General features: G+C 61.6%; 1 protein-coding gene and 1 long non-coding RNA gene across 13 annotated transcripts in view; one reads left to right on the top strand and one right to left on the bottom strand.

The window, feature by feature from the left end:
• The window catches only part of RTEL1 (regulator of telomere elongation helicase 1), a 34975-nt gene that overhangs the window by 8266 nt on the left and 1096 nt on the right, over positions 1-25613 (top strand). For 4 of the 12 annotated variants that reach the window (XM_047852878.1, XM_047852881.1, XM_047852882.1 and 1 more), the window contains exons 8-33: positions 590-674; positions 1227-1292; positions 2344-2497; positions 10085-10123; positions 10191-10269; positions 10865-10962; positions 11551-11606; positions 14375-14603; positions 16609-16741; positions 16845-16958; positions 17045-17085; positions 17240-17325; positions 17502-17579; positions 17930-18007; positions 18440-18586; positions 18662-18777; positions 18915-19038; positions 19129-19276; positions 19490-19647; positions 20249-20344; positions 21623-21824; positions 22025-22165; positions 22723-22839; positions 23021-23257; positions 23347-23508; positions 23632-23766. In XM_047852878.1, the coding sequence (XP_047708834.1) occupies positions 590-674; positions 1227-1292; positions 2344-2497; positions 10085-10123; positions 10191-10269; positions 10865-10962; positions 11551-11606; positions 14375-14603; positions 16609-16741; positions 16845-16958; positions 17045-17085; positions 17240-17325; positions 17502-17579; positions 17930-18007; positions 18440-18586; positions 18662-18777; positions 18915-19038; positions 19129-19276; positions 19490-19647; positions 20249-20344; positions 21623-21824; positions 22025-22165; positions 22723-22839; positions 23021-23257; positions 23347-23508; positions 23632-23766 (3119 nt within the window). Of the gene's footprint in view, positions 1-589; positions 675-1226; positions 1293-2343; positions 2498-10084; positions 10124-10190; positions 10270-10864; positions 10963-11550; positions 11607-14374; positions 14604-16608; positions 16742-16844; positions 16959-17044; positions 17086-17239; positions 17326-17501; positions 17580-17929; positions 18008-18439; positions 18587-18661; positions 18778-18914; positions 19039-19128; positions 19277-19489; positions 19648-20248; positions 20345-21622; positions 21825-22024; positions 22166-22722; positions 22840-23020; positions 23258-23346; positions 23509-23631; positions 23955-24064; positions 25556-25613 lie in introns of those variants that run through there. The other 8 variants (XM_047852887.1, XM_047852891.1, XM_047852884.1 and 5 more) reach the window with 8 other exon arrangements.
• LOC125162188 (uncharacterized) lies at positions 258-16411 on the bottom strand. The gene is made up of 4 exons (XR_007150924.1): positions 15035-16411; positions 1550-1772; positions 1030-1339; positions 258-833 (listed from the first exon to the last, which is right to left on the bottom strand). It is a non-coding gene; the product is annotated as an uncharacterized LOC125162188 (long non-coding RNA).

Here is a 25613-nt window from a genome sequence, read left to right as displayed (position 1 = left end):
CAGACATGCCTGCCTCTCTGCTGTGTGTATCAGCCTCTTGCGGCTTCGGGGCTCCAAGTTGTGCTAAGATGGGGTTCAGCGTTTTCTTTCTGACTGCCTCAGCTCTGTACCCAGGAATAGCATTGGGGTTTTTGTTTATGTAGAAATTTATTTTTTTTTTGCTTACAATTTTTTTTTAACGCACATTCACTTATTTTTGAGAGGGCGCAAGCAGGGGAGGGACAGAGGGCGAGAGACACAGAATCCCAAGCAGGCTCCAGGCTCCGAGCTGTCAGCACAGAGCCCGAGGCGGGGCTCGAACCCACGAACCGCACGATCGTAACTTGAGCCAAAGTCGGACGCTTAACCGACTGAGCCCCCCGGGCGCCCCTGTTTATGTGGCATTTTCAATCGGCGGCCCAGTCGGAGTCCCCGGTCAGAGACTCAGGTGTGAGTTGTGGGCCCTCCCACCGTCCCCAGGCTCCGGCTCCTGTCTGGGCCCCGGGCAGCGCGAGGGCTCCTTCGTCACGCCTGCCCCGCAGCAGGAGCCCCTCCGGGGACCTGGTCCCCCTCTGTGGTGCCCACGGCGCCACCTCCCTGCTCCCCACAGGCTGTGCCCGTACTACCTGTCTCGGAGCCTGAAGCGGCGGGCTGACCTCATCTTCGTGCCGTACAACTACTTGTTGGACGCCAAGGTGAGCCGTCTGCTCGCGTGGCTGCCGAGTGCTGGCGTCCGCGGGTGTCCCTGGCCTCACAGGGGCCGGTGGGGCCTTTGCTCGTTCAGTTCCTGAGACTAGACCCTTCCTCGGGCAGCAGGCGGGTGTGGCTGCAGTAGCCGCGGTGCTCGCTCGCGCCTGTCAAAACCCATCCACGCACTTAAACCGGGCGCTTTGTTTATGGAAACGTCAGCTGCGGCGGAGACACAGAAGTTCCAGTCCTAGACCCCAGCCACGCCACCCCGCCCCACCCCGAGGGAACGCTAGGCTGAGCCCCGCTTTGCTCCTCCTCCGTTCCTCGGCTGTGTGGCGAGCGCGGTGTGGGGTCGCGTACCTGCTCCCTCGTGCCGTGTGTGTCGCCAGAAGGGCCACCTGAAGTCCAGCTCAGCGGCGGGTGGGTGGAGTGGAGGGGATGGCCCGCGGCTCCGGCGGTGCGGTGGTGACGCTTGGGGAGGAGGGGGAGGGCCAGCCCACCCCTGCCTGCCTCGTGCTTCTTGGCTCCAGCCCTGCGTCCTTCCCCTCTTGGTGCAGAGCCGCCGGGCGCACAGCATTGACCTGAAGGGGACGGTTGTGATTTTCGACGAAGCTCACAATGTGGTGAGTAGCTGGGTGGCCGTTGGCCACGCCTCTCCTTTGCCGCCTTCCTGCAGAGAGCAGTGCAGACCTTTCCGAGCCCCAGGCGAGGCACACTGTCCGGCCCCGTGGCCCACTTCCACCTGGAATCCCCCCCAGTACCCCCCTCCCGTCTGTTTTGTTCTCTTTGTCTCTCGGTGGACGCCTGGCCTAATGCTCCCCGTTGGTGGCCATAACCAGACTCGGCTCAAAGAGGCCACCTCCTGGCCCCTCTCTCTCACCTGCACCCTGCCTCACACGTTCCTGTGACCCCCGCTCAGGGCCTGTGTTTCCAGGAATGGCTGGCCTTGGCCAGGGCACTGGAGGAAGGCTGCTTGGGTGCTCTGGAGCCTTGCGTCCTGGGACAGTGGCGGCCACTCTCAAGCTTCCGCTTGGTTCCAGGCATTGTTATGGGGGACGATAGGTCCAGTGGGCCAGATAGAATTTTTGAGGAAAACCAGGAATCTATATTTAAAAAAAAAAAAATTTTTAATGTTTATTTATTTCTGAGACAGAGCATGAGTTGGGGAGAGGCAGAGACAGAGGGAGACACAGACTCCGAAGCAGGCTCCAGGCTCCAAGCTGTTAGCACAGAGCCCGACATGGGGTTAGAACCCACGAACCGTGAGATCATGACCTGAGCCGAAGTCGGTCGTTCAACCAACTGAGCCACCCAGGCGCCCCTCTCTATTTTTTTTTTTTAAGTTTATTTTGTTTTAGTAATCTCTACACCAAATTTGGGGCTTGAACTCATAATCCTCAGATCAGGAGTCGCATGCTCTTCTGACTAAGCCAGCCAGGTGCCCCCAGAAATCTGTATTCTAATGGGAAATTTTCTGCTGATGAAGTTTTAGACACTCATGTGGTTGGATGGCCATCTTTGGACCAGTTTGTGACCTGGCCTTAGAGACCGTGGAGGGGGGACTTTGGCGGTGGGGGGGGGGGCTCTGCTTCCTGTACCCTCACCCGCACCTTGGCTTCCTGGACCCCCGAGTCCCTGCCCCGTTTGGCTGTAACGTGTATGCTGGTCTCTCAGGAAAAGATGTGTGAGGAGTCGGCATCCTTCGACCTGACCCCCCATGACGTGGCTTCTGGACTGGACGCCATAGACCAGGTCTTGGAGGAGCAGACCAAGGTGGCACAGCAGGGCGAGTTCCACTTGGACTTCAGTGCGGACTCTGCCGCCTCAGGTGAGTTTGCAGGTGGGAGACGAGAGACGAGACAGGCTGCCCGGTGGTCTCCGGTCCCAGCGCCTTCTTCAGTCGTTTGGGGACAAGGTGAACTTCTTTTTTCTTCAACGTTTTACATTTGAGAGCGAGAGGGGGGGGAGCAGGAGCAGGGGAGGGGCAGAGAGACAGAGATGAATCGGAAGCAGGCTCCAGGCTCCAAGCTGTCAGCACAGAGCCTGATGTGGGGCTTGAACCTGTGAGCAGTGAGATCCTGACCTGAGCCAAAGTCGGAGGCTTAACTGACTGAGCCCCCAGGCGCCCCAAGATGAATTATGTTAGGAGGGTCTTGGGGCTTCACGGAGCAGGGAGTGGGTGCCTGCTGACCGTTCCATCGTTCTCTGAAGACCTTTCCACAGTTTCCCAGCGGTAGAGACTCCACTGTATAAAAATGAAAATTACACGTGTTAACTGTGAAGTACGTCATTTATCAAAGACCCGCTAGTGTTACTCGTATGTGGCTTACTCTCCTCACAGTCCCCTCCCGGTGTTTTCCTGAACACGAGGGTAATTGTGCTGGACGTGCACGTGTTTGGTGGCCACGGTTAGTTTGCGTGGATCCGCTCCGCGGCCTCTGTCAGTGGCTGACAAGGTCACAGCAGGACCGCTCTGCCGTAGGCACCTCCCCTGTCTGGTTGCTAGAGGTTTGGGACGTTTGTGCTCTGCACGGTGGCGTCTCCAGAGGCTTTGCTGTGTCGTGCCGTCGGGCTCGGGGTGCCGGCGGGGCCAGCTGGAGCTTCCTCTTTGCGACCGGAGACTGAACAGTCTCCAGAGGGAGCAGAGGCCCCCCTGCGGGCTCCATGCTCCCTTCTTGCCCAGGGCACCTGCGTCTGCCCTCTCGGTCAGGCCTCCGCTGGCTCGCCCACAGCCCCGCGCCGATGGACGGAGGGTTCGTAAGCGGCGCTTGTGTGGTTGGCACAGAAGTTCTCAAATGTTTTGGTTTGGACCTTTATGTTCTTAACGCTTTACTGAATTCTGGGCACCCGGGCGGTTCAGTCAGTGAGGTGTCTGACTCACGGTTCATGAGTTTGAGCCCCGCATCGGTCTCTGTGCTGACAGTGCACAGTCTGCTTGGGATTCTCTCTCTCCCTCTCTCTCGTCCCCTCTCTGACTCACGCGCACACTCTCTCCCAAAATAAGTAAATGAAAACTTAAATCTAAAAAAAGTTAAAGTTAAGAAGAAACCTTACTGATTCGTCTTCCCGTGAATTATGTTTATCGATGATTCCTGTATTAGAAATGGAAACTAAACAAACAGAGACTAAACAGGTCACGACGATGTATTTGTTCTTGTGAGTAACGAGCCATTACGCGTTACGTGAGGCTCCAGGGCCGCCGTAACAACACGCCATAAGTCGGGCGACCTGGAACTACAGGACCCCCCCTCTCCCCGCCCCCGCCCTGGGGCCCGAGTCTGAGGCCCACACGTCGGCTCCACACTAAGGCTCCTGAGGCGTCTGGGGCGTCTGTCCAGCCTCCAGCCTCTGTTGCGTCTTCACGCGGGTTTCTCTCCCGTGTGTCTGTGTCCAAATGTCCCTCTTCTTGTAAGGACACTGGTCACGGAAGTAGGACCCACTGTCGTGCACAGTGACCTCATCTTAACTTGATCATATCTGCAAACACCCTGTTTCCAGATACGGTCACACTCACAGAGACCACGGGTTAGGAATTGAACAGATCTTTTTTTTTTTTTTTTTTTTAATTTTTTTTTTTTCAACGTTTATTTATTTTTGGGACAGAGAGAGACAGAGCATGGACGGGGGAGGGGCAGAGAGAGAGGGAGACACAGAATCAGAAACAGGCTCCAGGCTCCGAGCCATCAGCCCAGAGCCTGACGCGGGGCTCGAACTCACAGACCGCGAGATCGTGACCTGGCTGAAGTCGGACGCTTAACCGACTGCGCCACCCAGGCGCCCCGAACAGATCTTTTTATAGAACGTGGTTCAGTCCGTGGCATGTTAACACAAATAATGTTTTGTTTCCCTTCCTTCCTTCCTTCCTTTTCTTTCTTTATCTCTCTCCGCTCCCCTCCCTCTTCTTCCCTTCCTTCCTTCCTTTCTTTTGAGAGAGAGAGAGAGAGAGAGACAGAGAGCATGAGCAGGGGAGGGGCAGAGAGAGAGGGAGACACAGAATCCGAAGCAGGCTCCGAGCTGTCAGCACAGAGCCCGAGGCGGGGCTCGAACCCAGGAACTGTGCGTGAGATCATGACCTGAGCCAAAATTGGACGCTTAACCGACTGAGCCACCCAGGTGCCCCAAGAACGTTTTTCTTAAAAAAAACGACTGTATTTTAAAAATTGAAAGAGTGGCATCTTGTTATGGTTAAGAAGATCTGTTCAATAATCTGGCTTTGTCAAAGGTGGTTGGGCCGTAACTTTGTGCTTTTGCTCTGATGCGGTACCGCCCATCACGTGCTGCGTTCATTTCCCGCTGCTGCTGTAGGTAGTGCCGGCAACGCCGGGCAACACAGATGTATCGTCTTCTAGGTCTCCCGAGTCCGTCCAGGCCGGTCCATCCGAGGGGAAAGGCAAACTGTGTGTCATGCTGAGGGGTGGCGTCGTCATGAAGACAGGTGCGGCCCTGCGGGCCCCCCGAGCTGGTCTCGGGCTCCAGGTCCCTGAGCCTCACAGGAGCTTGTCTGCCCCCACGGAGCCCTGCCCGTTTGTACCTGTTTCACATTTTCCCTTCATCAGAACTGCTGAATCAGAGCTGTGTTCAACGCCCGAATGCACGTGTGTTTGAGTGAACAGCTACGTGTTTCTCTGCGAGGACACCTAGAAGTGGATTATCTGGATGGATGGTCTTATGTTTTTCTTAAACCTTGTTATCTTGAGATTTTTATTTTCAAGTCCTGTGTCCTCTCAGAACTCTCCAAAGCGCGGTGACTTTGTCGTAGTGTCTCAGTGTCCGCCATGCGACGTGCCCCCTCAACACGTGGTTTCAGACTGCTCTGCGTCCGCGGAAGTGTCCTGGCCTGCCGTGCTCAGCTCTTGTTATGGGCTCCGGTTTTCTTCTTCTGGGACGCGTTCCGAGCCTCCTCTGCCTCAAGGTCTTTCCTGTGTCTTTCCTGACTTGTAAAAAATTGCCCCCTTTCTCCTGTTTCTCTGAAGTCGCCGTGGCAGGCGTTCACTTTGGTTTTCCTTCCGATTTAGTCTTCGTTTTTAAAATCATCTTTTGTTTTTCTCCTGTTTCTATTTGAGTTCTGTGGACGGATGATCTCTTTGTGCGTCCTTCCCGATACTCTGTATCTCAGCGTTTGTTTCCCAAGAACAAGGACACTCTCGTGTGGCCTTGCTCTGACCGGGAGACCAACATCGATAGTGCACTCTTGTCAAGAATTTGTCCGGCCGTCCTCACTGTAGCCTGAGACACAACCAGAGGAAATGTCGTGGTCTGGGAGCCACGCCGTGGCCGTGTCTCTGTGGCCTGAGAGCTGTGGTCTGGACAGATATCCTCTTCTGTGGCCTAGATACCTGTGAAGAGAAAGGTTAGTTACGTTGGACGCCCTGCACTTGGGGCGTGTGAGATGTGCCCTCGTGACTCCGCTCAGGACCGCCCACAAGTGCCGCGCCCTCGGGCTCGTATCACAGACGAGGCTCGGCACGTCTGTGTGTGCGTTGTTGGTGACGCCAACTTTGATCACTCGGTAAGTGACGACTGCCGGATTTTCCTGCTATGAAGTTTCTGCTCTTCCATTTGTAATTTCTAAGTAACCTGTGGCGTCCGTTCGCGATTCGTCTCTGAAGTAACGATTACCGTAATGTTTGCAAAATGACGTGTCTTCTTACCCCCGGATGCCGCTCATTTCCGAATTGGAATTTCCCCGTATGGAAGACTTTGCTCCTCTACATGGCAGGGCAGCGTCCTGCCCGTGCGTGCGGGGTCGCGGGCTCACGCACACGCTCCAGTCTGTCTGAAACCGTGCGTCTCATCCTCGCTTTCTCCCCGTCCACGTCGGTCTTCCCATCCATTTTGTCTTGTTTTTATTTATTTGTTTAAGTAATTTCTACACCCAGTGTGGGGCTCAAACTCAGGACCCTGAGGTCTAGAGTCGCCAGCCGGGAGCCCCGATCCACCCTTTTTATGTATTATTTACTTTTAATTATATTTTTTATTTTTTTAAATTTACATCCAAGTTAGTTAGCATCTAGTGCAACAGTGATTTCAGGAGTAGATTCCTTAGTGCCCCTTCCCCATTTAGCCCATCCCCCCTCCCCCACCCCCCCCCCCCAGTAACCCTCAGTTTGTTCTCCGTATTTGTGAGTCTCTTCTGTTTTGTCCCCCTCCCTGTTTCTATATTATTTTTGTTTCCCTCCCTTATGTTCATCTGTTTTTTCTCTTAAAGTCCTCATGTGAGTGAAGTCATATATTTTTGTCTTTCTCTGACTGATTTCACTTAGCATAATACCCTCCAGTTCCATCCATGTAGTTGCGAATGGCAAGATTTCATTTTTGATCGCTGACTAATACTCCATTGTATATATACATCACGTCTTCTTTATCCATTCATCCATCGATGGACATTCGGGCTCTTTCCACACTTTGGCTATTGTTGATAGTGCTGCTATAAACATGGGGGCTTTTTTTTTTTTAGAATTTTTTTTTTTAATGTTCATTTATTTTTGAGAGCGAGCGAGTTGGGGAGGGGCTGAGAAAGAGGGGGGACAGAGGAGCCACTGCAGGCTCCAAGCTGTCAGCACAGAGCCCAATGCGGGGCCCTAATTCACAAACCGTGAGATCATGACCTGAGCTGAAGGCAGACGCTTAGCCGACGGAGCCACCCAGGTGCCCCCCCCCCCCCCATCCTTTTTTTGATAGTGGAAAAAGCTGGCTTCTGTTTTTCCCAATAGTCCACTTACTTGTTTTATCCTGGAATACCCAGACGGTTGTTTCTAAACAGCTCACGCATCCGTGATAACGGCAGGCTTCCCCGCCAGAGCCGAACGCTCGCTCGTACCCGTTCTGTCGGCGGCCCAAGTGTGCAGCCCGCATACTGTGCCCTGGTGCTCGGCTGTGCCTGCAGCTCCACTGTCGTTTCATCATCCTCTCCGCTTCCCTTGCTCTCCTTTAGATTTCACTTCTTACGCATTTTTCTCCCTCTGTTGATTTTATCACGCCTTTGCTATTTCTTGAGCATTTGAAATGTTAACGTGGGTCCAGAAGTCATCGTCTACTCGAGAAGTGTCTTGTCAGTCTCTGGTTTATTCTGTTTTGGGCTTTATTTCCCCCACGAAAGCAGCAGATACAAGCGTGTGTTGCTGCCTCCCTCTTCTCCCCTGCACACAGGGCCGTGTGCTCCTTGGAGACGCGTGTTTGCACCTTACTGCTTTCGTTCCTAGCATGCCCGGCCAAGGCCTCCCCTTGCAGAGGCTCCCTCCTCCTCGGCTGCCTGAGTCCCCCTGTGGATGCCCCATGTCCGTCCGTATGGCATCTAGGCTGTTCCCAACACCCCCGGTCACAAACGGCGCCGTGAGGGCAACATGGCACACGCACTTCAGGGTCAGCTCCAGGATCCGGGGCTGCTGTCGACAGGGAAGCATGCTGTTGGGCTGTTGAACCCTGGGCCCCTCATCACTGGTGGCAGGGGACCGTTTGCACTCCCACCGGCAGTGGGCAGAGGTCTGCGTCCCCACAGCCTTGGCCACAGAATGCGACGTTGGGCCTTTTCATCCTGCCGGTCTAATAGACCGGGCCGCGGTGTGCTGTTCGTTTGCTTTCCTTCCGGGAGTGAAATTGAAGGCTTTTTCAGTTGTTTCAGGAATGTGGATTCTGTTCTGGGAAGGGCTGTGCTGTGGGTGTGGAGTGGCTGATATCTTTAGTTTTCACGTGATGTCCTTGTTCTGTCCCGGAAAACCACGTGACACCAGCCCCCCCCCCCCCCCCCCCGCCCAGCCAGCTCTTGTCTGTGAGTTTCTCAGACTTTCCTTGAGTTTGAAAAACCTTGACAGTCGGGAGGAAGGTTGATAAGGCCTTTGGCAGCGTGTGCCCTAATCAGATGCGTCTGATGTTTCTCTCAGGGCTGTGCTGGGGCTCCCGGGCTTGGGAGAGTGCCCTTCTTGTCCCGTCCCGCCAGCTGTGTGTGACTTAGGACCCTCGGCCAGGACCGCCAGGCGAGCCCCTTTGTGTGCGGGGCCTCTTTGCAGCCACTGGTTTCTTCTCCTTTCCACCCCGTCCTCCCTGGAAGGAGGCCGCTCAGCACAGCCCACACCTGGGGCCCGTTCCCCTCGGTGTCCCTCTCTGGGACTGCACACAGGCCCGTGGTCTCAAGTGGTGCCAGCTGGGGAGCCCGGTGGGCTTAGTCAGAAGAGCGTGTGATGCTTCATCTCGGGGTTGTGAGTTTGAGCCCCACATGGGGTGTAGAGATTTTTGTGAATAAATAAAACCTTAGAAAAAAAGACGCCAACTAACAAGCACAAAAAAAGATAAATTGGACATCATTGAAATTAAAAACTTAAAAAAGAATTTTTTTAACCTTATTTTGAGAGAGATGGGGAGGCGCAGGGAGAGGGGGAGAAAGAGAATCCCAAGCAGGCCCCACACTGTCAGCGCAGAGCCCAATGTGGGGCTCGAACTCATGAAGCCATGAGGTCATGACCTGAGCCGAAATCGAAAGTCAGGTGCTTAACCAACTGAGCCCCCCCAGATGCCCCTGGTGATATTGTTTTTATAGGAAAAGCAGAATAGATGCTTGTTTTTTTGTTTTCCTTTATTTTCCCAATTTTCATATTTGGGAGTTTATTCTCGACTGCTTATTGGTCCCTTGTCCCCCTCAGGAGAGTAGGGGTTTTCTGTTTGTTGAAAAAAAATTTTTTTAATGTGTATTTATTCTTAGAGAGAGAGAATGAGCAGGGGAGGGGCAGAGAGAGGGAGACACAGAATCCAGAGCAGGATTCAGGCTCCGAGCTGTCAGAGCAGAGCCGGACGCGGGGCCCGAACTCCTGAACTGCAAGATCGTGACCTGAGCCGAAGTCGGACGCTCAACCGGCTGAGCCCCCCACGCGCCCCTCAGGACAGTAGTTTTAATGTCATCAGTGGGCACTTGTGTTTCAACACGGTCTGCTCTAAGCCTCATCCTCCCTGAACTCAGGGTCCCATCTTTGGCCGTTAGCGTGGCCCCGCCAGGCCTTGAGGGAGACTGGGATATTCCTCACCTGTCCACGCTTTTCCTGTCCCTCATCTGGCTCCAGCCAAGTCTCCAAGCAGTCCTGGTTTCCTCTCGCGGGAGATCTGATCTCGCAAGAGCCACGAGGCGGGCGCTGGGACACTTTGTAGCTGGGTCGTTGTCCTGGGCCTCCAGCGAGCATCCGAGTGTGTGTGTGCTCGCGTGTCCTTAGAGGTGAGACACCGCCAGCTCACACCGCTGCTTCTGGCCCGCGTTCAGGCTGCAAGGGTTCAGAGCCGGGCTGGAAGGGTTCAGAGCCTGTTGGACTGGTCTGTGCGAACCTCCAGACCGCCACGACTTGGGGAAACTGGCAGGAATCCGGCCCGAATCCTGTCTCCAGGATGCGGTGCGTGGCGGTGGAAAGTGACTGTGCGTTTGCCGCTCTCCCAGGGCTGCGCATGGAGTTGGAAGACCTCGCCAAGCTCAAGGGTGAGTGCTGCCCTCCCCCGCTGCAGCGTGGCCGGGCGGGCTGCACCTGACGACCCCTTGCCCACAGTGATCCTGCTTCGCCTGGAGGGGGCCATCGATGCCGTTGAGCTGCCGGGGGACCAGAGTGGTGTCACCAAGCCAGGGAGGTAAAGGACAGTGGGTGTGCCCGGCTCTCCTTACAGTGCCCAGCTGCCCTGGCCCCGGCCTCTCCCGCTCTGGCCCAGCCCTTGGGCGACAGCGCAGCCACCCTTCAGAGTGAGGAGCTTCTGTGCGCATCTTCCCGCCAGCCTCCTCTTCCGGCCGCCCGTAGGCCCGGATGGCTGGCCGGGGTGTGCAGGACTGTGGTCTCAGCAGCCTAGGGCACCTGGCTTTATTTCCTAAAGGCAGGTGAGAGATCGTGGCCTGGGGCCGGTTGTAGCTTTCCTCAGGGCACAATTGACAGCTGTGCTGGGATCCAGCCTCAGGTTCTCGAGGTGTGGAATGTTCTAGAATGTGCTGGAGCACTGCTGCCTGCCTTCTTCCTGAGCCCATCTGTCACACTGTGCTCAGAGCCTTGTGGGACTCCCACTTGCTTCCCAGCTGCCCCAGGCCCTTCGGCCTTCACGGCCCAGACGGCAGGGCTTACCTGCCTCCCAGAGCTGCCCTGTGGGGCCTTGCCTTTTCCTTCACACTCAGGGCTCTGAAGTTTGGCCTCCTCTCAGGAGGCGGCCTGGGCCCTGCCTGAGCCTCTGTCCTCTGCAGCTACATCTTTGAGCTGTTTGCCGAAGCCCAGATAACCTTTCAGACCAAAGGCTGCATCCTCGACTCCCTGGACCAGATCATCCAGCACCTGGCAGGACGTGAGTCCCCATTGGGCCCCGCGGCCACCTTGGCCCCCACACTGGCCTTGACTCAGGGCTGTAGCCTGCTGCACCCCCAGGCAGGAACGTTGCCCCCAGATCCCCCTTTCTGCCTGGGGTGTTGAAGCCTCGCTGCCATTCAACGGGCATGTGTTTTGTAAAACACGTTCCCTGGTCAGCCCCGGAGGGGAAGGGTGGTGAGGCACCTGCTAGGCGACTGAGCCACGGGTCCCGCCAGCCTCTCCCCTGAGCCCCCCGCATCCTGTGTCCACCCAGAGGCTGTACCGTGGGCCCACTTCTGCTGGGTGGGGCCTTGTTCTCATCTCAGACGGTCACTTTGCTGTGCTCCTGGGCCCTGGGGTGGCCCAGCAGCCTCAGCCTTACTTGAGCACAGAGCCTGTTCTCATCCCGCCGACCCCCCCGGAGACGTTCTGGCAGCAGTGTGGGAACTGCCCCCCACCCCCCGCAAGGGCGCGCCCCACACCAACACTGGGTTGAGGCCAAGCTTGCTCTTGGCTCCTGAGGGCGGAGGGTCCGGGGCCTTCCCTGGCAGAGGTGCGGGATGGCCAGCATCTGCTGCTCCCACAGGTACGGGGCCGTTCACCAACACGGCGGGGCTGCAGAAGCTCTCAGACATCATCCAGGTAGGGTGGGCCTATGGCGAAGGTATGGCGACTCCTTTCCTGATGGGGGTCGAGGGGTGCCTCCTTCTCCCAGGTTTGGGGCAAGGCCAAGGCGCCCACGCCACATGCTTCGAATCGGCACCTGAAGCGTGTCTCCTCTTAACCTGGAGGTGCTCTGCGAGGCCTTAGGGGAGCGGGCCGTGCTTGGCTGCTCTGGGCAGTCAGGTCCAGGGCGGGTTCCCCGGGAGCCAGGGGGTGTGGGGGCTTGGCGGGGTCCCCTGGGTTTCAGGCAGGCTTCGTGGCCACACCGTCCGCTCTCACCTTTTCTCAAGTAATTTCTTGAAGCAGCTTTTCAGAGGTAAGTCAAAGCATGAGTCCATCACAGAGTGAGAGGCCATCGACTCTGTCTACCCAGCCCCATTGTCTGGCCACTGGGCCAGCCCACCCAGAGAGGCATTCAGATACTAGGGGTGAGTGCGTCTGGGCAACGCCTGTGAGCCCAGGTGGGGCCCATGGGGCTGGCGTTCAGAGTCGGCAGGCGCGGCCAGCATGTTCTCTGGGCCAGACTGGCCTCACTCTGGCCTCTGGGATCCACTTTGGGGTGAGGGCAGCCCCTCCTGGCGCATGCAAACCCCACCTTTCCCTAGCCAGGCCACCAGTGGGGACATCACACACCTCAGGGCCTGTGGACACGGCTGCCTCCTGCCCCCCGGGGTGCTGTCGTGTGTCCAGCTAGCTGTCTTTGGGTCTGGCTGAGCCACTTCTCAGCTCAAGTGGACAAGCCAGGGTCTGTTTCCCTCAGTCGAGTGGCTGCCGGGCCAGCTGTCGAGGACCGTCCCTTTCTGAGGAAAAGGACCCTATGATGAGGGCCTCGCTAGCCCTTTCTTAAGAGGACTCTTGGTGCTAGTGGTCCTTGCTGAAACAAGACACAGGAGGCTCTGTGCTCAGTGGTGCTTCTTCACACCTGCATGGCCAGGCGGGGGAGGTCCGACTGGGGTTGGGGGAGGCCAGGAGGGGGAGGTCCGACTGGGGTTGGGGGAGGCCAGGCGGGGGAGGTCCGGCTGGGGTTGGGGGGAGGCCAGGCTGGGAGGTCTGCCTGGGGTTGGGGGAGGCCAGGAGGGGGAGGTCCGACTGGGGTTGGGGGAGGCCAGGCTGGGAGGCCCGACTGGGGTGGCAGGAGGTCCGATTGGGGTTGGGGGGAGGCCAGGCAGGGGAGGTCCAACTGGGGTGGGGGGAGGCCAGGCTGAGAGGTCTGCCTGGGGTTGGGGGAGGCCAGGAGGGGGAGGTCCAACTGGGATGGGGGGGAGGGAGGAGGAGCTAGGAGTGGGTGATCCTGCAGCCCAGGGAAAGGCAGGTATACGTCCCCCAGAGCCACCGTGATCTGGTACCTGAGGCTCCGTCTCCTTGAGTGTGAAGTGTGGGTAGGTGTTGTCCTGGCGTGCCAGGCCCTGCCTTGCTGTCCTCCCAGCACTTCTCTGAGGCGCTCCAGGCCACTGCTGCCTGGGGCCATGGCCTCTTGTGACTGTCGGGTCTCTGGGTACCCTGGCCCCTGTCTGAGACTCCTGCCAGGCGGGCCCTCTCCTCTGAGCTGCTCCCTGCGTGTACTCCCCACTGATCTCAGGGTCCCTGCAGATGAGCGGGCGCTGGGCTAGGGCTGCTGTCCCCTCCACAGGTGCCCTGAGCTCAAACCCGGTCCCACGCAGCCCCCTCCCCTCCCCAGATTCTCCCCCGCAGACTCACTGGAACCCAAGCACCCCTACCCCATTGGTTTGGAATTTCTTTTGGCAGCCGCTCTCAGTGGGCCTGGCAGATGGCTCCGTGTCCCTGCCTGCCCCGTGCTGCCTGTAGGCCAGCTTCTCTCTCTGGTGTGTCCCTTCCAGCTGTAGGAAGTGTGACCGGGCTCTTGCTCCTCCCAGACCTGACTCCTATGGGAAGGGGGTGTGCTGGGCTGGCCCCGGGGCTGTAGGATGTCAGTGGGCTGGCCAGACAGGTAGCCCATGTCACAGGCCGCACTGAGAGCACCCCCAGGCGGGCTGTAGAGCCTCGTACCTCCCGAAACTCAGATCCCTTCAAGGTAGGGTGAGAAAGGGGGTATGTAGCCCACACAGACAGAGGCAGCCTCAGGAGGGATGGGGCAGGTGCAGCCTGCCCTGGGGCGGCGTGAGACCTGCTCACCTGCAAAGCCGTGGACAGGAAGCCGCTGGGCCCCAGGGCATCCTGGGGCACTCTTGGTGTTTCTGTCGGCCTCCTGGTACTGTCTTACTAAGTTTTCCTTCTAATTGTAAAAGTCGTTTGGTTTTCCGAGCAGTCCCGCCATGTGGTTTGTTAACTTCCAGCATCGTGCGCCTTCTTCCCCAAAGTTATCGCTCGACTCTTTTTCTCCATTTGTTGCCTTGGCCAAGAGTACGGTTCTCTTTATTTTAGTTAGGGATCGCTTTTGTCTTTTTACTTCTGGGGGTGAACTGAGTCCCTTCCTCTGGCTCCCTGACCACCCCAGGCCTGCTCCCTGTGAGAGCACACGGATTAGCTACCACAGAGGGGGCCCTGGGGGATGGCTGTGTCTCCGGTGCCGTGGGGTCCTTCAGGAGAGGGGACAGGCAAGTGCGACTCCTGCCCCTCGGCCTGGAGTCCCACAGCAGGGATGCCATGAGCTCAGAGGCAGGGTAGGGGATGACAATGCCCTGAGCATCCGTCCCGTGTGTGGGGGCGACTCAGGAGTGGTGGCCCCTGCTGTACGCTGTGTGACCAGCGTGTCTCTGCTGACTTTGTCCCCCATGTCTGCTTTTCAGATTGTGTTCAGTGCAGACCCTGCGGAGGGCGTGTCTAGTTCCGTGATGGGGCCTGGGGTCTCTCAATCCTACAAGGTAGGGGCTGCCTCGGGGACGGGGGAGACCCTGGGGCTGGGTCTCGGGATGCTGTCCCCTCTGTCCCTCCAGGTGCACATCCACCCTGATGCCGGTCACCAGAGGACAGCTCGGCGATCAGACGCCTGGAACGCCACAGCGGCCAGAAAGCAAGGTATGGTGCCTGGGGGGGCGGGGCCGCGCTCCCCTGTTCCAGCTCCGCACAGCGCCCCCGGCCCCCCCGCCCCGGGCACAGCCTGCCCCGCGTGACCCCACAGCTCAACCAGACAGAGCTGGCGGAGACAGAAGGGCCTCAGAGCTGGCCGACGGCACAGGGCCTACCCAGAGTCACCTGAAGGGCTTCCGTGGAGCGAGGGCACAGCCAGGTCCCCCACCCCACGGGGAGGGGAGACCTGGGCACATTCACGTCGGCACAGGTGTGCTGCTTTAATGCCGTCCCACCGAGCGGACACGTGCGGGGCCAGCTCAGGCCGAGGCCACTCTCCAGACCCCAGGGTCATGTGTGATGGCCACTTCGGTCCCTCTGGTGCTGCCTCTGTTACCCTGACCCCACGTCCCACTCTCCAGGTTTGTTACTGGTCTTACCTGCTTCCACGTGTCCTGGAGACGGGGCCACTTGTGACTCTTGAGGATGGGGTCTGTGTCAGGCATCCCGTGGCTCTTGGTGTGAGGCTAGGCTGGCCTGTCCTGGCCAAGGTGTGTGTCCCTGTGGTGTGGTGTGGTCCACACTGGTGGTGGCCAGTGTTCCGGCAATCCCAGGCAGAGTTCAGCACCCCATGCAGCCTGGCCTTTGGAGTGGGCTTTGCCAGGCACGTCTGGGGCAGTGGGTCCCAAGGTCAGGTCACTGTCCTGTCCCGGTCACCCCTCAGCATGGCTGGTGGTCTGTGTTCTGGGCCCAGCCCTGCCGGCACACCCCCTTCCATGCCGCTGTCAGCCATCCCACGGAGCCGAGCAGGAAGAGGGGGGCTGGGCCCATGGGCAAGGCTGGCGCCAAGCAGGAGGGTCACAGGGTGCCCTCGGCGGGTCACCTGGCCTCTCAGAGCAGGAAGTAGCTTCCATGAAAGGCAAGGAGACCAGCGCAACCCTCGCGTGTTGTGAGGTCACAGGAAGCAGTTTGCGCCAGCACTGGGGCCTGCCCCCCCCCCCCCCACCCTGGGGGAGCACTCACACGCGGGCAGGGTATGCAGGTATCCATGGCCAGCGGGGCGGGGCGTCCCCTGTGTCCTGTGTACTTCGGAGCTCATGTGAATTCTCAGAAATAGCCGCCCCGAGTTGGGCGTTTGTGGGAAGCCGGTTCATTGCTGACCTTCCCGAGAAGCTAGGATGTGCGTGAGCAAGGGGTGGGCCGGCCCTGCTGGGAGAGGCCAGAGCACCCAGCCCCCGCTCTCCCCCCCCATCTCGGGCCAGATTCCCACCTGAAGGTGGAAAAACCTTCTCTGGCCCCAGGAGGGGACTGGTTCTTTTCTGGAAACAGCCCTGCTGACCCATGACCTAGTGTGGACTTTGGAGTGCTATTTAAAGTCATTCTGCTTGTGCTGGTTTAATTTCCTAAGCTTCCGGACCCAGCTGGGGGCCAGTAGGAGGCAGGCACTTTTAGGAACGGCTGCTTCCGCTTCCGGACACCACTGTCTTGTTGCTGGTGACTTCAGCGCTGGCGCTGCCTGCAGGGGGGCGGGGGGGGGGGGGGGACGGTCCCCTCCGGGAAAGCGCTGGCCTCGCCCTCCAGGGAAGCACCGACCCCGCCCCTCCAGGGAAGCACTGATCCCGCCTCCAGGAAGCACGGCCCCTCCCTCCTCCTCCTCCAGCAGAGCTTGGGTTCTGCTTCCTTTTCCAGGTGTGCCCTTCAGCCAGGGGCACGTGATGGCAGCCTGCCTGCCTGCTCTCGGTGCCCTGAGCCACACGTCCGTGTCTGCAAGTCTAGGTTGGGTTGGCTGGCCTTTCTGGAGGTGACCCCCAGTATGTTCCCCTTGCGGGTCTGCTCTGGGTCCGCCCATGCTCCCAGGACGCCTGAAGGAAGAAAGAGGGGCCCTGGCCCAGACCCTCAGCTCAGGGCTCAGGCAGGTCCGCGTGTTCAGACATGTACGTGTGGGCTGCGGGGCCCAGCGGCCGCCTGTGGCAGGCCTCCTGTGTCCCACCCAGCCTCACACTCCCCCTCACAGGGAAGGTGCTGAGCTACTGGTGCTTCAGCCCCAGCCACAGCATGCGCGAGCTGGTCCGTCAGGGCGTCCGCACCCTCATCCTCACCAGCGGCACACTGGCCCCCGTGTCCTCCTTCGCCCTGGAGCTGCAGATGTAAGGCTGCCCTGTGCCCTGTGGGGGCGGGGGTCCCAGGGCCAGCCGCGGGCCGCCAGGTGCTGGGGTTCAAGACCTCACGGGGGCCACCCTGCTGCCCCAGCCCTTTCCCAGTCTGCCTGGAGAACCCACATGTCATCGACAAGCACCAGATCTGGGTGGGGATCGTCCCCAAAGGCCCCGATGGAGCCCAGCTGAGCTCTGCCTTTGACAAACGGTAGGGGGCCTGGTGGATAAGGAGGTGGGCGGGCAGTGTGCCACCTGCTGGAACCCTCGCGATGGTGGGCCTTTGGCTTTGTGCAGGTTTTCTGATGCATGCCTGTCCTCCCTCGGCAAGGCGCTAGGTGAGTGCCCGTGGGAAGCTTTGGCCTCCATCCTGAGGTCCCACCCACTCCCTGGTGTCTGGGGTCCCTGCCCTACCTGCTGTCCCCAGGGGGTATCGTTGGCAGCCTCTCTGAGCACCTACTCCCGCTGACATAGCCACCGTGGCACTTGTAGGCAACATCGCCCGCGTGGTCCCGCACGGGCTCCTGGTCTTTTTCCCTTCCTACCCCGTCATGGAGAAAAGCCTGGAGTTCTGGCGGGTACGTCCCTCCTCTGTGTGTCCTGGGGGTGGGAGGGGAGCCCCAGACAGCCAAGGCTCTGGCAGGGCCAGAGCACGAACATTTGTGTGAGAAGGCAGAGGTGACTGCAATGTGGCCCTCCGCCTGCCAGATGTGACAGGTGTGATGGGCACCCCCTTCCCTGTCTCTCCTCACAGGCCCGTGACTTTGCCAGGAAGCTGGAGTCCCTGAAGCCTCTATTTGTGGAGCCGAGGAGCAAAGGTGGCTTCTCAGAGGTCTGAGCTCTCGGGCTCCACTGCCCATCATGGCTGCCCCAGGCTGGCCACTGGCCCTGACAGGTCACCTCTTAGGAAGTTTGGGCATGGGGATGATGGCCCCAGACCCTCGAGTCTGAGGGGCCGTCATTGAAGCAAGCCTCCCCTGCCCCCTTAGCCCAGCCCTGGGGTCCCCATGCTTTCTGGGAAACATTGAACAGGTTCTGGGTCAGCCTGGGAACCTGTGCCATGAGGAAGCTTCTAGAACTCTGCTCGCCCACCTCCGAGCTGGGACAGCCCTTCATCTCAGAGGATGAGACCTGGGGTCTCGCTTCCGTGGATGGAAGGAGCTGACCGGTGTCTCCTCCCAGGTGGTGGATGCTTATTACACTCGAGTCGCCTCCCCCGGGTCCAGCGGGGCTACTTTCCTGGCTGTGTGCCGGGGGAAGGTGAGGCTGCTGAGGGTCTGTGCCCCACACCCGCCAGCCTGTCTTCCCCCGGCTGGTGCTTGTGTCGGAGGCAGCTCACAGTTCATGACCTGGGGGCTGTGACACAGTGGGATGGGCCGGTCCGACCGCCTCCCTGGTGCCCCGTGTCCAGCAAGCAGGAGTGAGGAGGGTGCAGCCCTGGCATCCCAGGCTGGATAGCCCTTTGGCGGGCATCGGGTCTAGGCACTGAGAGTGAGCGCCCCTCACCGGCTGCGGGTGGGGAGGGTGGAGGAGCTTCCGGGAGTGTGAGACCCCGGGAGCCGTGAACCCCAGGTAGGGCCTGGCTCAGGGTGGGAGGCTTCTCCCCACCCGTACATGCGTGGCTGTGAGGACCTGGGCGTGGGCAGACCCTTGGGGAAGGCAGACCGGGGAAAAGAGTACTCACGCCCCCAGGCCAGCGAGGGGCTAGACTTTGCGGACACGAATGGCCGCGGTGTGATCGTCACGGGCCTGCCGTACCCCCCACGCATGGACCCCCGGGTGGTCCTCAAGATGCAGTTCCTGGACGAGTTGAAGGGCCGCAGCGGGCCTGGAGGTCAGGTGAGAAGCCACAGGCCTGGGCGGGAGTGGGGAGGAGGGTCTAGAGCCCCCACGACTGAGCTCCCCCCACAACAGCTCCTCTCCGGGCACGAGTGGTACCGGCAGCAGGCGTCCAGGGCTGTGAACCAGGCCATCGGGCGGGTGATCCGGCATCGCCACGACTACGGGGCCATCTTCCTCTGTGACCACAGGTGCGGCTCTTCTCCACGCAGCCTCGAGGGTGGCCAGCTAGGCTCTGGTCCTTCCCTCAGCGAGCGTGAGCCTGGGCTGTGGGCCGTGGGCCATGGGGTGGGCGGGGCTCCCCGTCTGACAGCCGACGCCCTGCCAGGTTCACTCACGCGGACGCCAGAGCCCAGCTGCCCTCCTGGGTGCGCCCCCACGTCAAGGTGTATGACAGCTTCGGCCACGTCATCCGGGACGTGGCCCAGTTCTTCCGTGTCGCCCAGAAAAATGTGAGTTCCTAATGCCCAGCTGGCTGCGTCCTCACGCCCTACCCAGGGGATGGGTCTGTGCGCGACCCCAACCTCTCTGTGACTGTCCAGATGCCGGTGCCGGCCCCCCTACTCGCTGCCCCAAGTCTGGGTGAGGGAGAAGGTGCTGTCATGGTGGCCGTGTCGCCCGGCCCCCTCTCCACCAGGAAAGCCAAGAGTCTGGATGTGCACGTCCCCAGCCTGAGGTGGAGACCCGCGGGTGCGTTTGCCTGAGGGACACGGCTGGGCAGGGGCCCTGCGGGCTGGGGGCCTGGGGTGCTTCCTGCTGGCTACCGGTGCGCTCAGTCCAGTGACCAGAGTGCCTGGCTGAGCCTGAGTGTTGCTGGGACAGACCTGACTTGTCCCCCCTCCCCCCACCCCCATCACCCCCTTCCTCCCACGGGCTTTGCTGCTGATATCTGTGCTCCCACAGGGTCGCCGACCAGGGACGCCGAGAGCAGCCTGTGTGTGGAGTATGGGCGGGAGCTGGCCCTCGCTCAGCAGAGGCCTGTGGGGCTGCTGGCAGCCCTGGAACACAGCGAGCATCTGGCTGGGGGGCCTGGGGACAAGGCCTCCCCTGGGATGGAGAAGGTGCGGGAGGTCCCAGAGACAGACCCGTGCACCCCCCCCCCCCCCCCACTCCCAAGCCTGGGGCACATCTACTCTCCCTCCTGTAAACCCCCTGGTCAGGCGGGTGGTTGAGTTTCGGCACACCCCTGGCACGCCCCCCCGCCCCCGCCCCCAGTCCTCAGCTGGTGCTGCCCTACACGCCCTTGCTGGTTCTCTGGGGGTTGGCACGAGCAGTCAGAGTCCAGCTCCTGCTGCCCCAGAGGTCAGCCCTTTCTGGGAGCCTGAGCTGGGGGTGGGGATGGGCAGGGGGGACACAGCTCCTCACCTGGAGCCTTTGCGCTGGAGCCCTTAGCTCTGGCCGGACCTGGAGCCCCCGTGCCCTGCTTGCCGCAGAGTCCCTTCCCTTCCCAGTCCTGCTCGCTGGGGCCTGGGGTGAGCCCGGCTGCGACAGCAGGCGGCCCCTCCCCCCATCCCTTCCGTACCCTTCCCATCTGGGCCACGGGGGAGGCTGGTGGGCCGGACCCAGGAGAGGGCTCTTCTCTCCCACTGTGGGCCCTTGCAGTGTCACAAGGGGCCTGGGGGCTCTGAGGGCATGGCCAGGACCACAGCGTGTCCCCCCCAGGCAGCGCATGTCTCCACCCTGTCCCTCCCACGTGAGAAGAGGCCTGCACAGCAGCAGAAAGGAGGCAGAAGGAAGATCAGGCTGGTGGGCAGCCGGGTACGTGAAGCGTCCCACGTACGGGGTCTGGTGGGAGGCCCAGGACGCACGGTGCCGACCAGGGAGTGTGAGGTGTGGCTGGGCCTGGCCTCCCTGCTGCCTTCCCAGGGGTGCAGCCTGGCCCCATGCCCTTGGCTCTCCAAGGCCTGCCCCCCCCCAACCTTTGTTCAGCTGCAATGTTTAAAGGAGGGTCTTTTAAGCCTCATCTTTTAGTAGGTGAGCCTATTCTGACAGCTCCGAGGGCCTCCTCCCGCCCTCCTCTTGGGCTTGGGCCCCCTCCCGCCTCCCTCCTGCCTCCCAGCATCTTTGCAGGGCCTGGCCTGCATGGGCTCCAGGTCTCTTTTGCATTTTAACTTCTCACCTTGACAACCTTTCAGACCCCGCAGAGCTCCCAGCAACGGCATGGGGTCCTGCGGCCCTGCCAGTGCGGCCCTGCCTGGGGCCCACAGGGTCCCTCCCACCGGGGGTGGCTCCTCCACACTTTGGAGTCCTGCAAACTTGTGGTCAGCTTTGGGCCTTTCGTTTCCTTTTGTCTTTCCTGGAGACCACTTTGTGGGTGGTAGACAGGTCCAGCTGGACAGACATCGGGCCCTCGCCCTTTGGGCAGGTTTGGTGTGGGGCTGGCAGCCAGGTCAGCTCCCCCTGAGCTGAGCCCTTGGCTCAAGTGTGGGTGCTGACATGCCCGAGTGTGGGGAGGGTCTGCTTTCTCAGCCTCAGATGAAGGATTTAAGGGCAGTTGAGTCCCTCTGAACCAGGAAAGCTCTGGAAAGCCCCATGCACCACTTGCCTTTGTCCATCTCCCTGGGCGTCTGGGAACTGCTGCTGTCAGGAAGTGGGTGGAGTGGGCGGAGACTGGGGAGCCTGGACCCCTCCTGTCTGGTTTCTGTGTTCTCTTGCTGAGAGCCCCGGCAGCGTCCGGGCCTGAGCTGTGCAGCACGAGTGAGGCACAGTGATGTCTTAGGTCCCCCATCTGGTCAGAAGTGCCCTCTGGCTGTGATCTGACCATCCTTCGGGCTGGGGCTGTCTGCTGCTGCATGGGCGCAGGGAACTTGGCTGAGGAATAGGAGCCCCCGACCCAGGGAAGGCAAAACTACACTTGGCCTCTGCTGCTCTCCAAGGGGCATGGCTGTCTTTGTGGATTCCCTCCTGGGGCCAGGCCAGCCGTGCCCTGGAGCCGGGGTGTCCCTCCCAGTGCCTGTGCTCCACAGCAGCAGCCCAGCGTCCCTGGGACAGGGGAGGGTGGGTCCTGACTGATGGGGCCCCTGGCCCTGTGTCCAGCAGGAGGGGCCGGCGGCCAGTACACAGGCGGGCAGGGCCAAGCTGTTCATGGTGGCCGTGAAGCAGGCGCTGAGCCAGGCCAGCTTCGACACGTTCACCAGGGCCCTGCAGGACTACAAGGGCTCTGACGACTTTGAGGCTCTGGTGGCCTGTCTCGGCCCACTCTTTGCTGAGGATCCCAAGAAGCACGGCCTGCTCCAAGGTGCCCTGGCCCGCGGTGGTCCCCCGACCCAGGGGCAGGGGCAGTGCGGCAGCCATGGCGGGGAGGGGGGCTTGTGGGCGGGCATCAGGGTCCCTGGTTGTCCCTGCTCCCTAGAAAAGGTTCCGGTGCACGGCCCCCGACCCCAGAGCCCTCCACCCAGCTCAGCACGCGGGGGCCGCATGGTGGAACCGTTCCAACAGGCTTCTACCAGTTCGTGCGGCCACACCACAAGCAGCAGTTTGAGGAGGTCTGCCTGAAGTGGACAGGCCATGGCTGCGGCTACCGGCCTGAGCACAGCCTTCCTCAGAGGCGGGGCGCTCCGTCAGCCCAGGCCCCCAGGGGTGAGCGGGCGGTACCCCGGGTCCGGGGGGCGGGGTGGTGGGCAATGCTAGCTTGGCCCAGCCTCCCTGCTCGTGGGTGGGACTGTTCACCCATGGAGGCCCGCTGAGGGTGAGGTGTGTGTCCCCCAGAGCATGCATGGCCCAGGCTGGGACCCTGTCCCCACCTGTGTTTGCCAGGAGTGGGCCCTGCACCTCAGAGCCTGGGAGCCTGTGTCCCCGGTTGCAAACAGTTCACCCCCGAGCAGGGACTTCCCCAAGGATAGGTATCAGGGAGGGGGGTGGGGAGCTGGCTTAGGAAGACCCCTTGGCCCCAAGGAGGGGACTTTCCGGCAAAAGAGTCACCCCTCTCCTTTCTGGGCTTGGTGCCCACTGGGGTGTCTCTGCTGGTCCCCTGGCAGCAGTTGGTTGTGGTGGGGGCTCAAGCCTGGGTCGTGCTGTGGTCAGAGGAGGGTGGCAGGTGTCAGTCTCCCCTTGGACAGACCTGCCTCCTCCCCAGGGAGCACTCCAGACCCTTGGGAACCAGCTGGGTGGTTCGTTGTGTGTCCCCATTTCTTCAGGAAGGAGGGAGTGTGACCCAAAGCTGACCCTGTCCCAGGGTGCAGCTGGGCAACTGGACCCTGGACAGCACCTGAATCAAGGCAGGCCTCACCTGGTCTGCGGACCAGCCCCGGCAGGTACCAGTCCCCAGAGAGGCTTCGAAGCAGAGCACAAGAGCCCTGGCGTCCTCCCTGGGGGGCGCGGGTGCCGTTTTGGCTCTGCAACCCCAGAGCGAGGGAGCAGGCTGGTGTGAAGGGTGCCAGGGGAGCTCCCTCGGGCCCCAGGTCCCCGCCATGATCCTGTCCACCTCCCCACCAGGAGACCCCAGCAGCTGTCCAAAAGAGGGTGGATCTGGAGCCCCCAGGGCGGAGAAGCAAGGCCCGCCTGTGGGGAGCGCCTACTTGGCCGATGTCCGAAAGGCCCTGGGGTCCGTAGGCTGCAGCCAGCTCCTCGCAGCGCTCACCGCCTACAGACGGGACGGTGACTTCGAGAAGGTGGTGGCCGTGGCGGCCGCACTCACTACCTCAAGGCCCGAGGACTTGCACCTGCTGGAGAGCAAGTGGCCGCGGAGGGGGCGGGGCTGGGGGTTCGCGGGCCGGGCCGGGCCGGGCGCTGCGGGCGGGGCCTGACCGCTCTCCCCACAGGGTTTGGCGCGTTCCTGAGACCTCGCCACCAGCAGCGCTTCCGGCAGGTGTGCGCCGACCTGATGGGCCCGGCCGCCCCGACCGCGGGCCCTGAGCCGCCGTGTCCCCAGGACGGGACCCCCACCGTGCCTCCCGACCTCGCCCACGGTGATTCCAGGCCAGGTAGCGGCGGCGGGGGGGAGCAGGGGGGAGACCACCTGGTGCCCCTGGAGCCCCACGCAGCCCTGCAAAGGGGGCCGCAGATCAGCCCGAACCACCCTTTCAGACTCGCGCCTGTGTCTCCAGGTCCCCCAGGACAGGACAAACCCGGGAGGACCCAGAGCAAGATCTTGGCCTTCCTTAGACCGAGGCAGGCCGGGGATGTGGGGGCTCCCAGCCAGCCCCCCAGCGCCCCCCGCAGGCACGCGCCCTCCGAGTCCGGTAGGTCTCCTGGGAGGGGCCGCAGGGAGTGTGGGCAGTGGGGGCGGCGCAGCTGCCGCGGCGCTCACAGCGGCCCCCTTGGAGCAGGCTCGGCGTGCCCCGGCTGCGGGGCGGAGGACACGGTCCCTTTCCAGTGCCCTTCCTGCAACTTCCACCGCTGCCGGGCCTGCTGGCGACGGCTCCTCCAGGTTGGCGGCGGGACCCTGCGGACCCGCCTGCTGCGCGTCTGCCACCTGGGGGGCCGGGAGCTGGGGGGTGCGGGGGGCGGCGCCTGTGCAGCACTGCCCTATCTCCGCAGGCCTCTAGGACTTGCCCGGCCTGCCACGCCCCTGCCAGGAAGCAGAGCATCACACAGGTCTTCTGGCCAGAGCCCCAGTGAGGCTGGAGACCCTCGGGCAGGCGGACGCCGCGTCTGTCCCAGCTGGGACGCAGCTGGGGCACTTGTCCCTTCACGGGGTGCGGGCCACGGGCCAGGCCAGTGCCCGTGGGGATGCCCCTGAAATGGCAGCAGGATCGGCGCCTGCCTATGAGAAGCCCCGAAGTACCCTTAGGGTCTGGGGAGGGTCTGCTAAAAGGTACCTCTTCAGAACTTTCCTTGGCTGCTTGTTTTGTGGGTGGAGCTTCAGGCGCTTGGCTGCTGCCGCCTGAGCCCAGGACTGGAAGGTGGGGGAAACGCTCTGCTCCCTCCTCTCCGGGACCTGTGTGTGCGCGCGCCCGCGCAGTGGACCTGCTTTTAATCAGGTGACAGGTTCTCTAATAAAGTTGCGGATACCGTATCCAGACGCTGTTTGTAGGGTCTGGACTTGGCAATGGGGTTTGAGGGTGCTGGGAAGGAAGACGTGGGCATCTGAGTAGGGTCGTCCCACCCTGTCCGGGAAAGGGCACGCTGAGCGCTTTGTCCCAACTGGGCTCAGCCTCCGTCCTCACAGGTGGACCGGCAGATGGCTGAGACCAGAGAAGAGAGGAGCCAGGCATCCCCAGCCTGCACCCCGGCTGCCAGCCCTGCTCCCGGGTAGAGAGCTGCCCCTGGTGCTGGGGAGGCCCTCGCAGGACCGCCCCCTGGACTAAGGCCCGGCGGAGGCCGGCGCCAGGCGGGGGGGCGGGGTGAGGGGGCTCCCTGGGGAGGGAGGGGCCGTGGGGCGGTGACGTCGCCGAAAGTCGGGTCGCAGCGCGGCCCCGTGGAGGTCGTGAGCCCTCCCCCCGGGGGCGTGGCGAGGCCGGGCCATATAGGCCGGCGCTGGCCGCCGACGGGCGAGCTTGTGGGGTGGCGACAGGTAGGGTAGGACGCGTCGTCCCCGTGTCCTCGCTCGTGGGCCTCCCGGAGGCCGAGCCGCCGCTCCGGTGACTATCATGTGGGCACTGGAGAGGCGGGGACCGCCGCCCTTGACCCGGCCTTGGGCGCTGCCCACCCTACTGTTGGCTCTGGCGGCACAGGGGGCGGCGGCGACGGCGACGGCGGGCGCGCTCACCTACCCGTGGCGGGACGCGGAGACCCGGGAGTGGCTGGTGTGCGGCCAGTGCCCCCCGGGCACCTTCGTGCAGCGGCCGTGCCGTCGGGATGCCCCCACGACGTGCGGCGCGTGCCCTCCGCGCCACTACACGCAGTTCTGGAACTACCTGGAGCGCTGCCGCTACTGCAACGTCATCTGCGGGGAACGCGAGGAGGAGGCGCGGCCCTGCGACGCCACCCACAACCGCGCCTGCCGCTGCCGCCCCGGCTTCTTCGCCCACGCGGGCTTCTGCCTGGAGCACGCGCCTTGCCCGCCCGGCGCGGGCGTGACTGTCCCCGGTGCGCGGCCGGGCTGGCGGGCGGCGGCCTGGGACTTCAGCCACCGGTGAGGACGGCA

Source organism: Prionailurus viverrinus, chromosome A3, assembly GCF_022837055.1.
Source record: "Prionailurus viverrinus isolate Anna chromosome A3, UM_Priviv_1.0, whole genome shotgun sequence".
NCBI lineage: Eukaryota > Metazoa > Chordata > Mammalia > Carnivora > Felidae > Prionailurus > Prionailurus viverrinus.
Note: the sequence above shows the minus strand (reverse complement) of the source record. Positions and strands in the feature narration are given on the sequence as shown.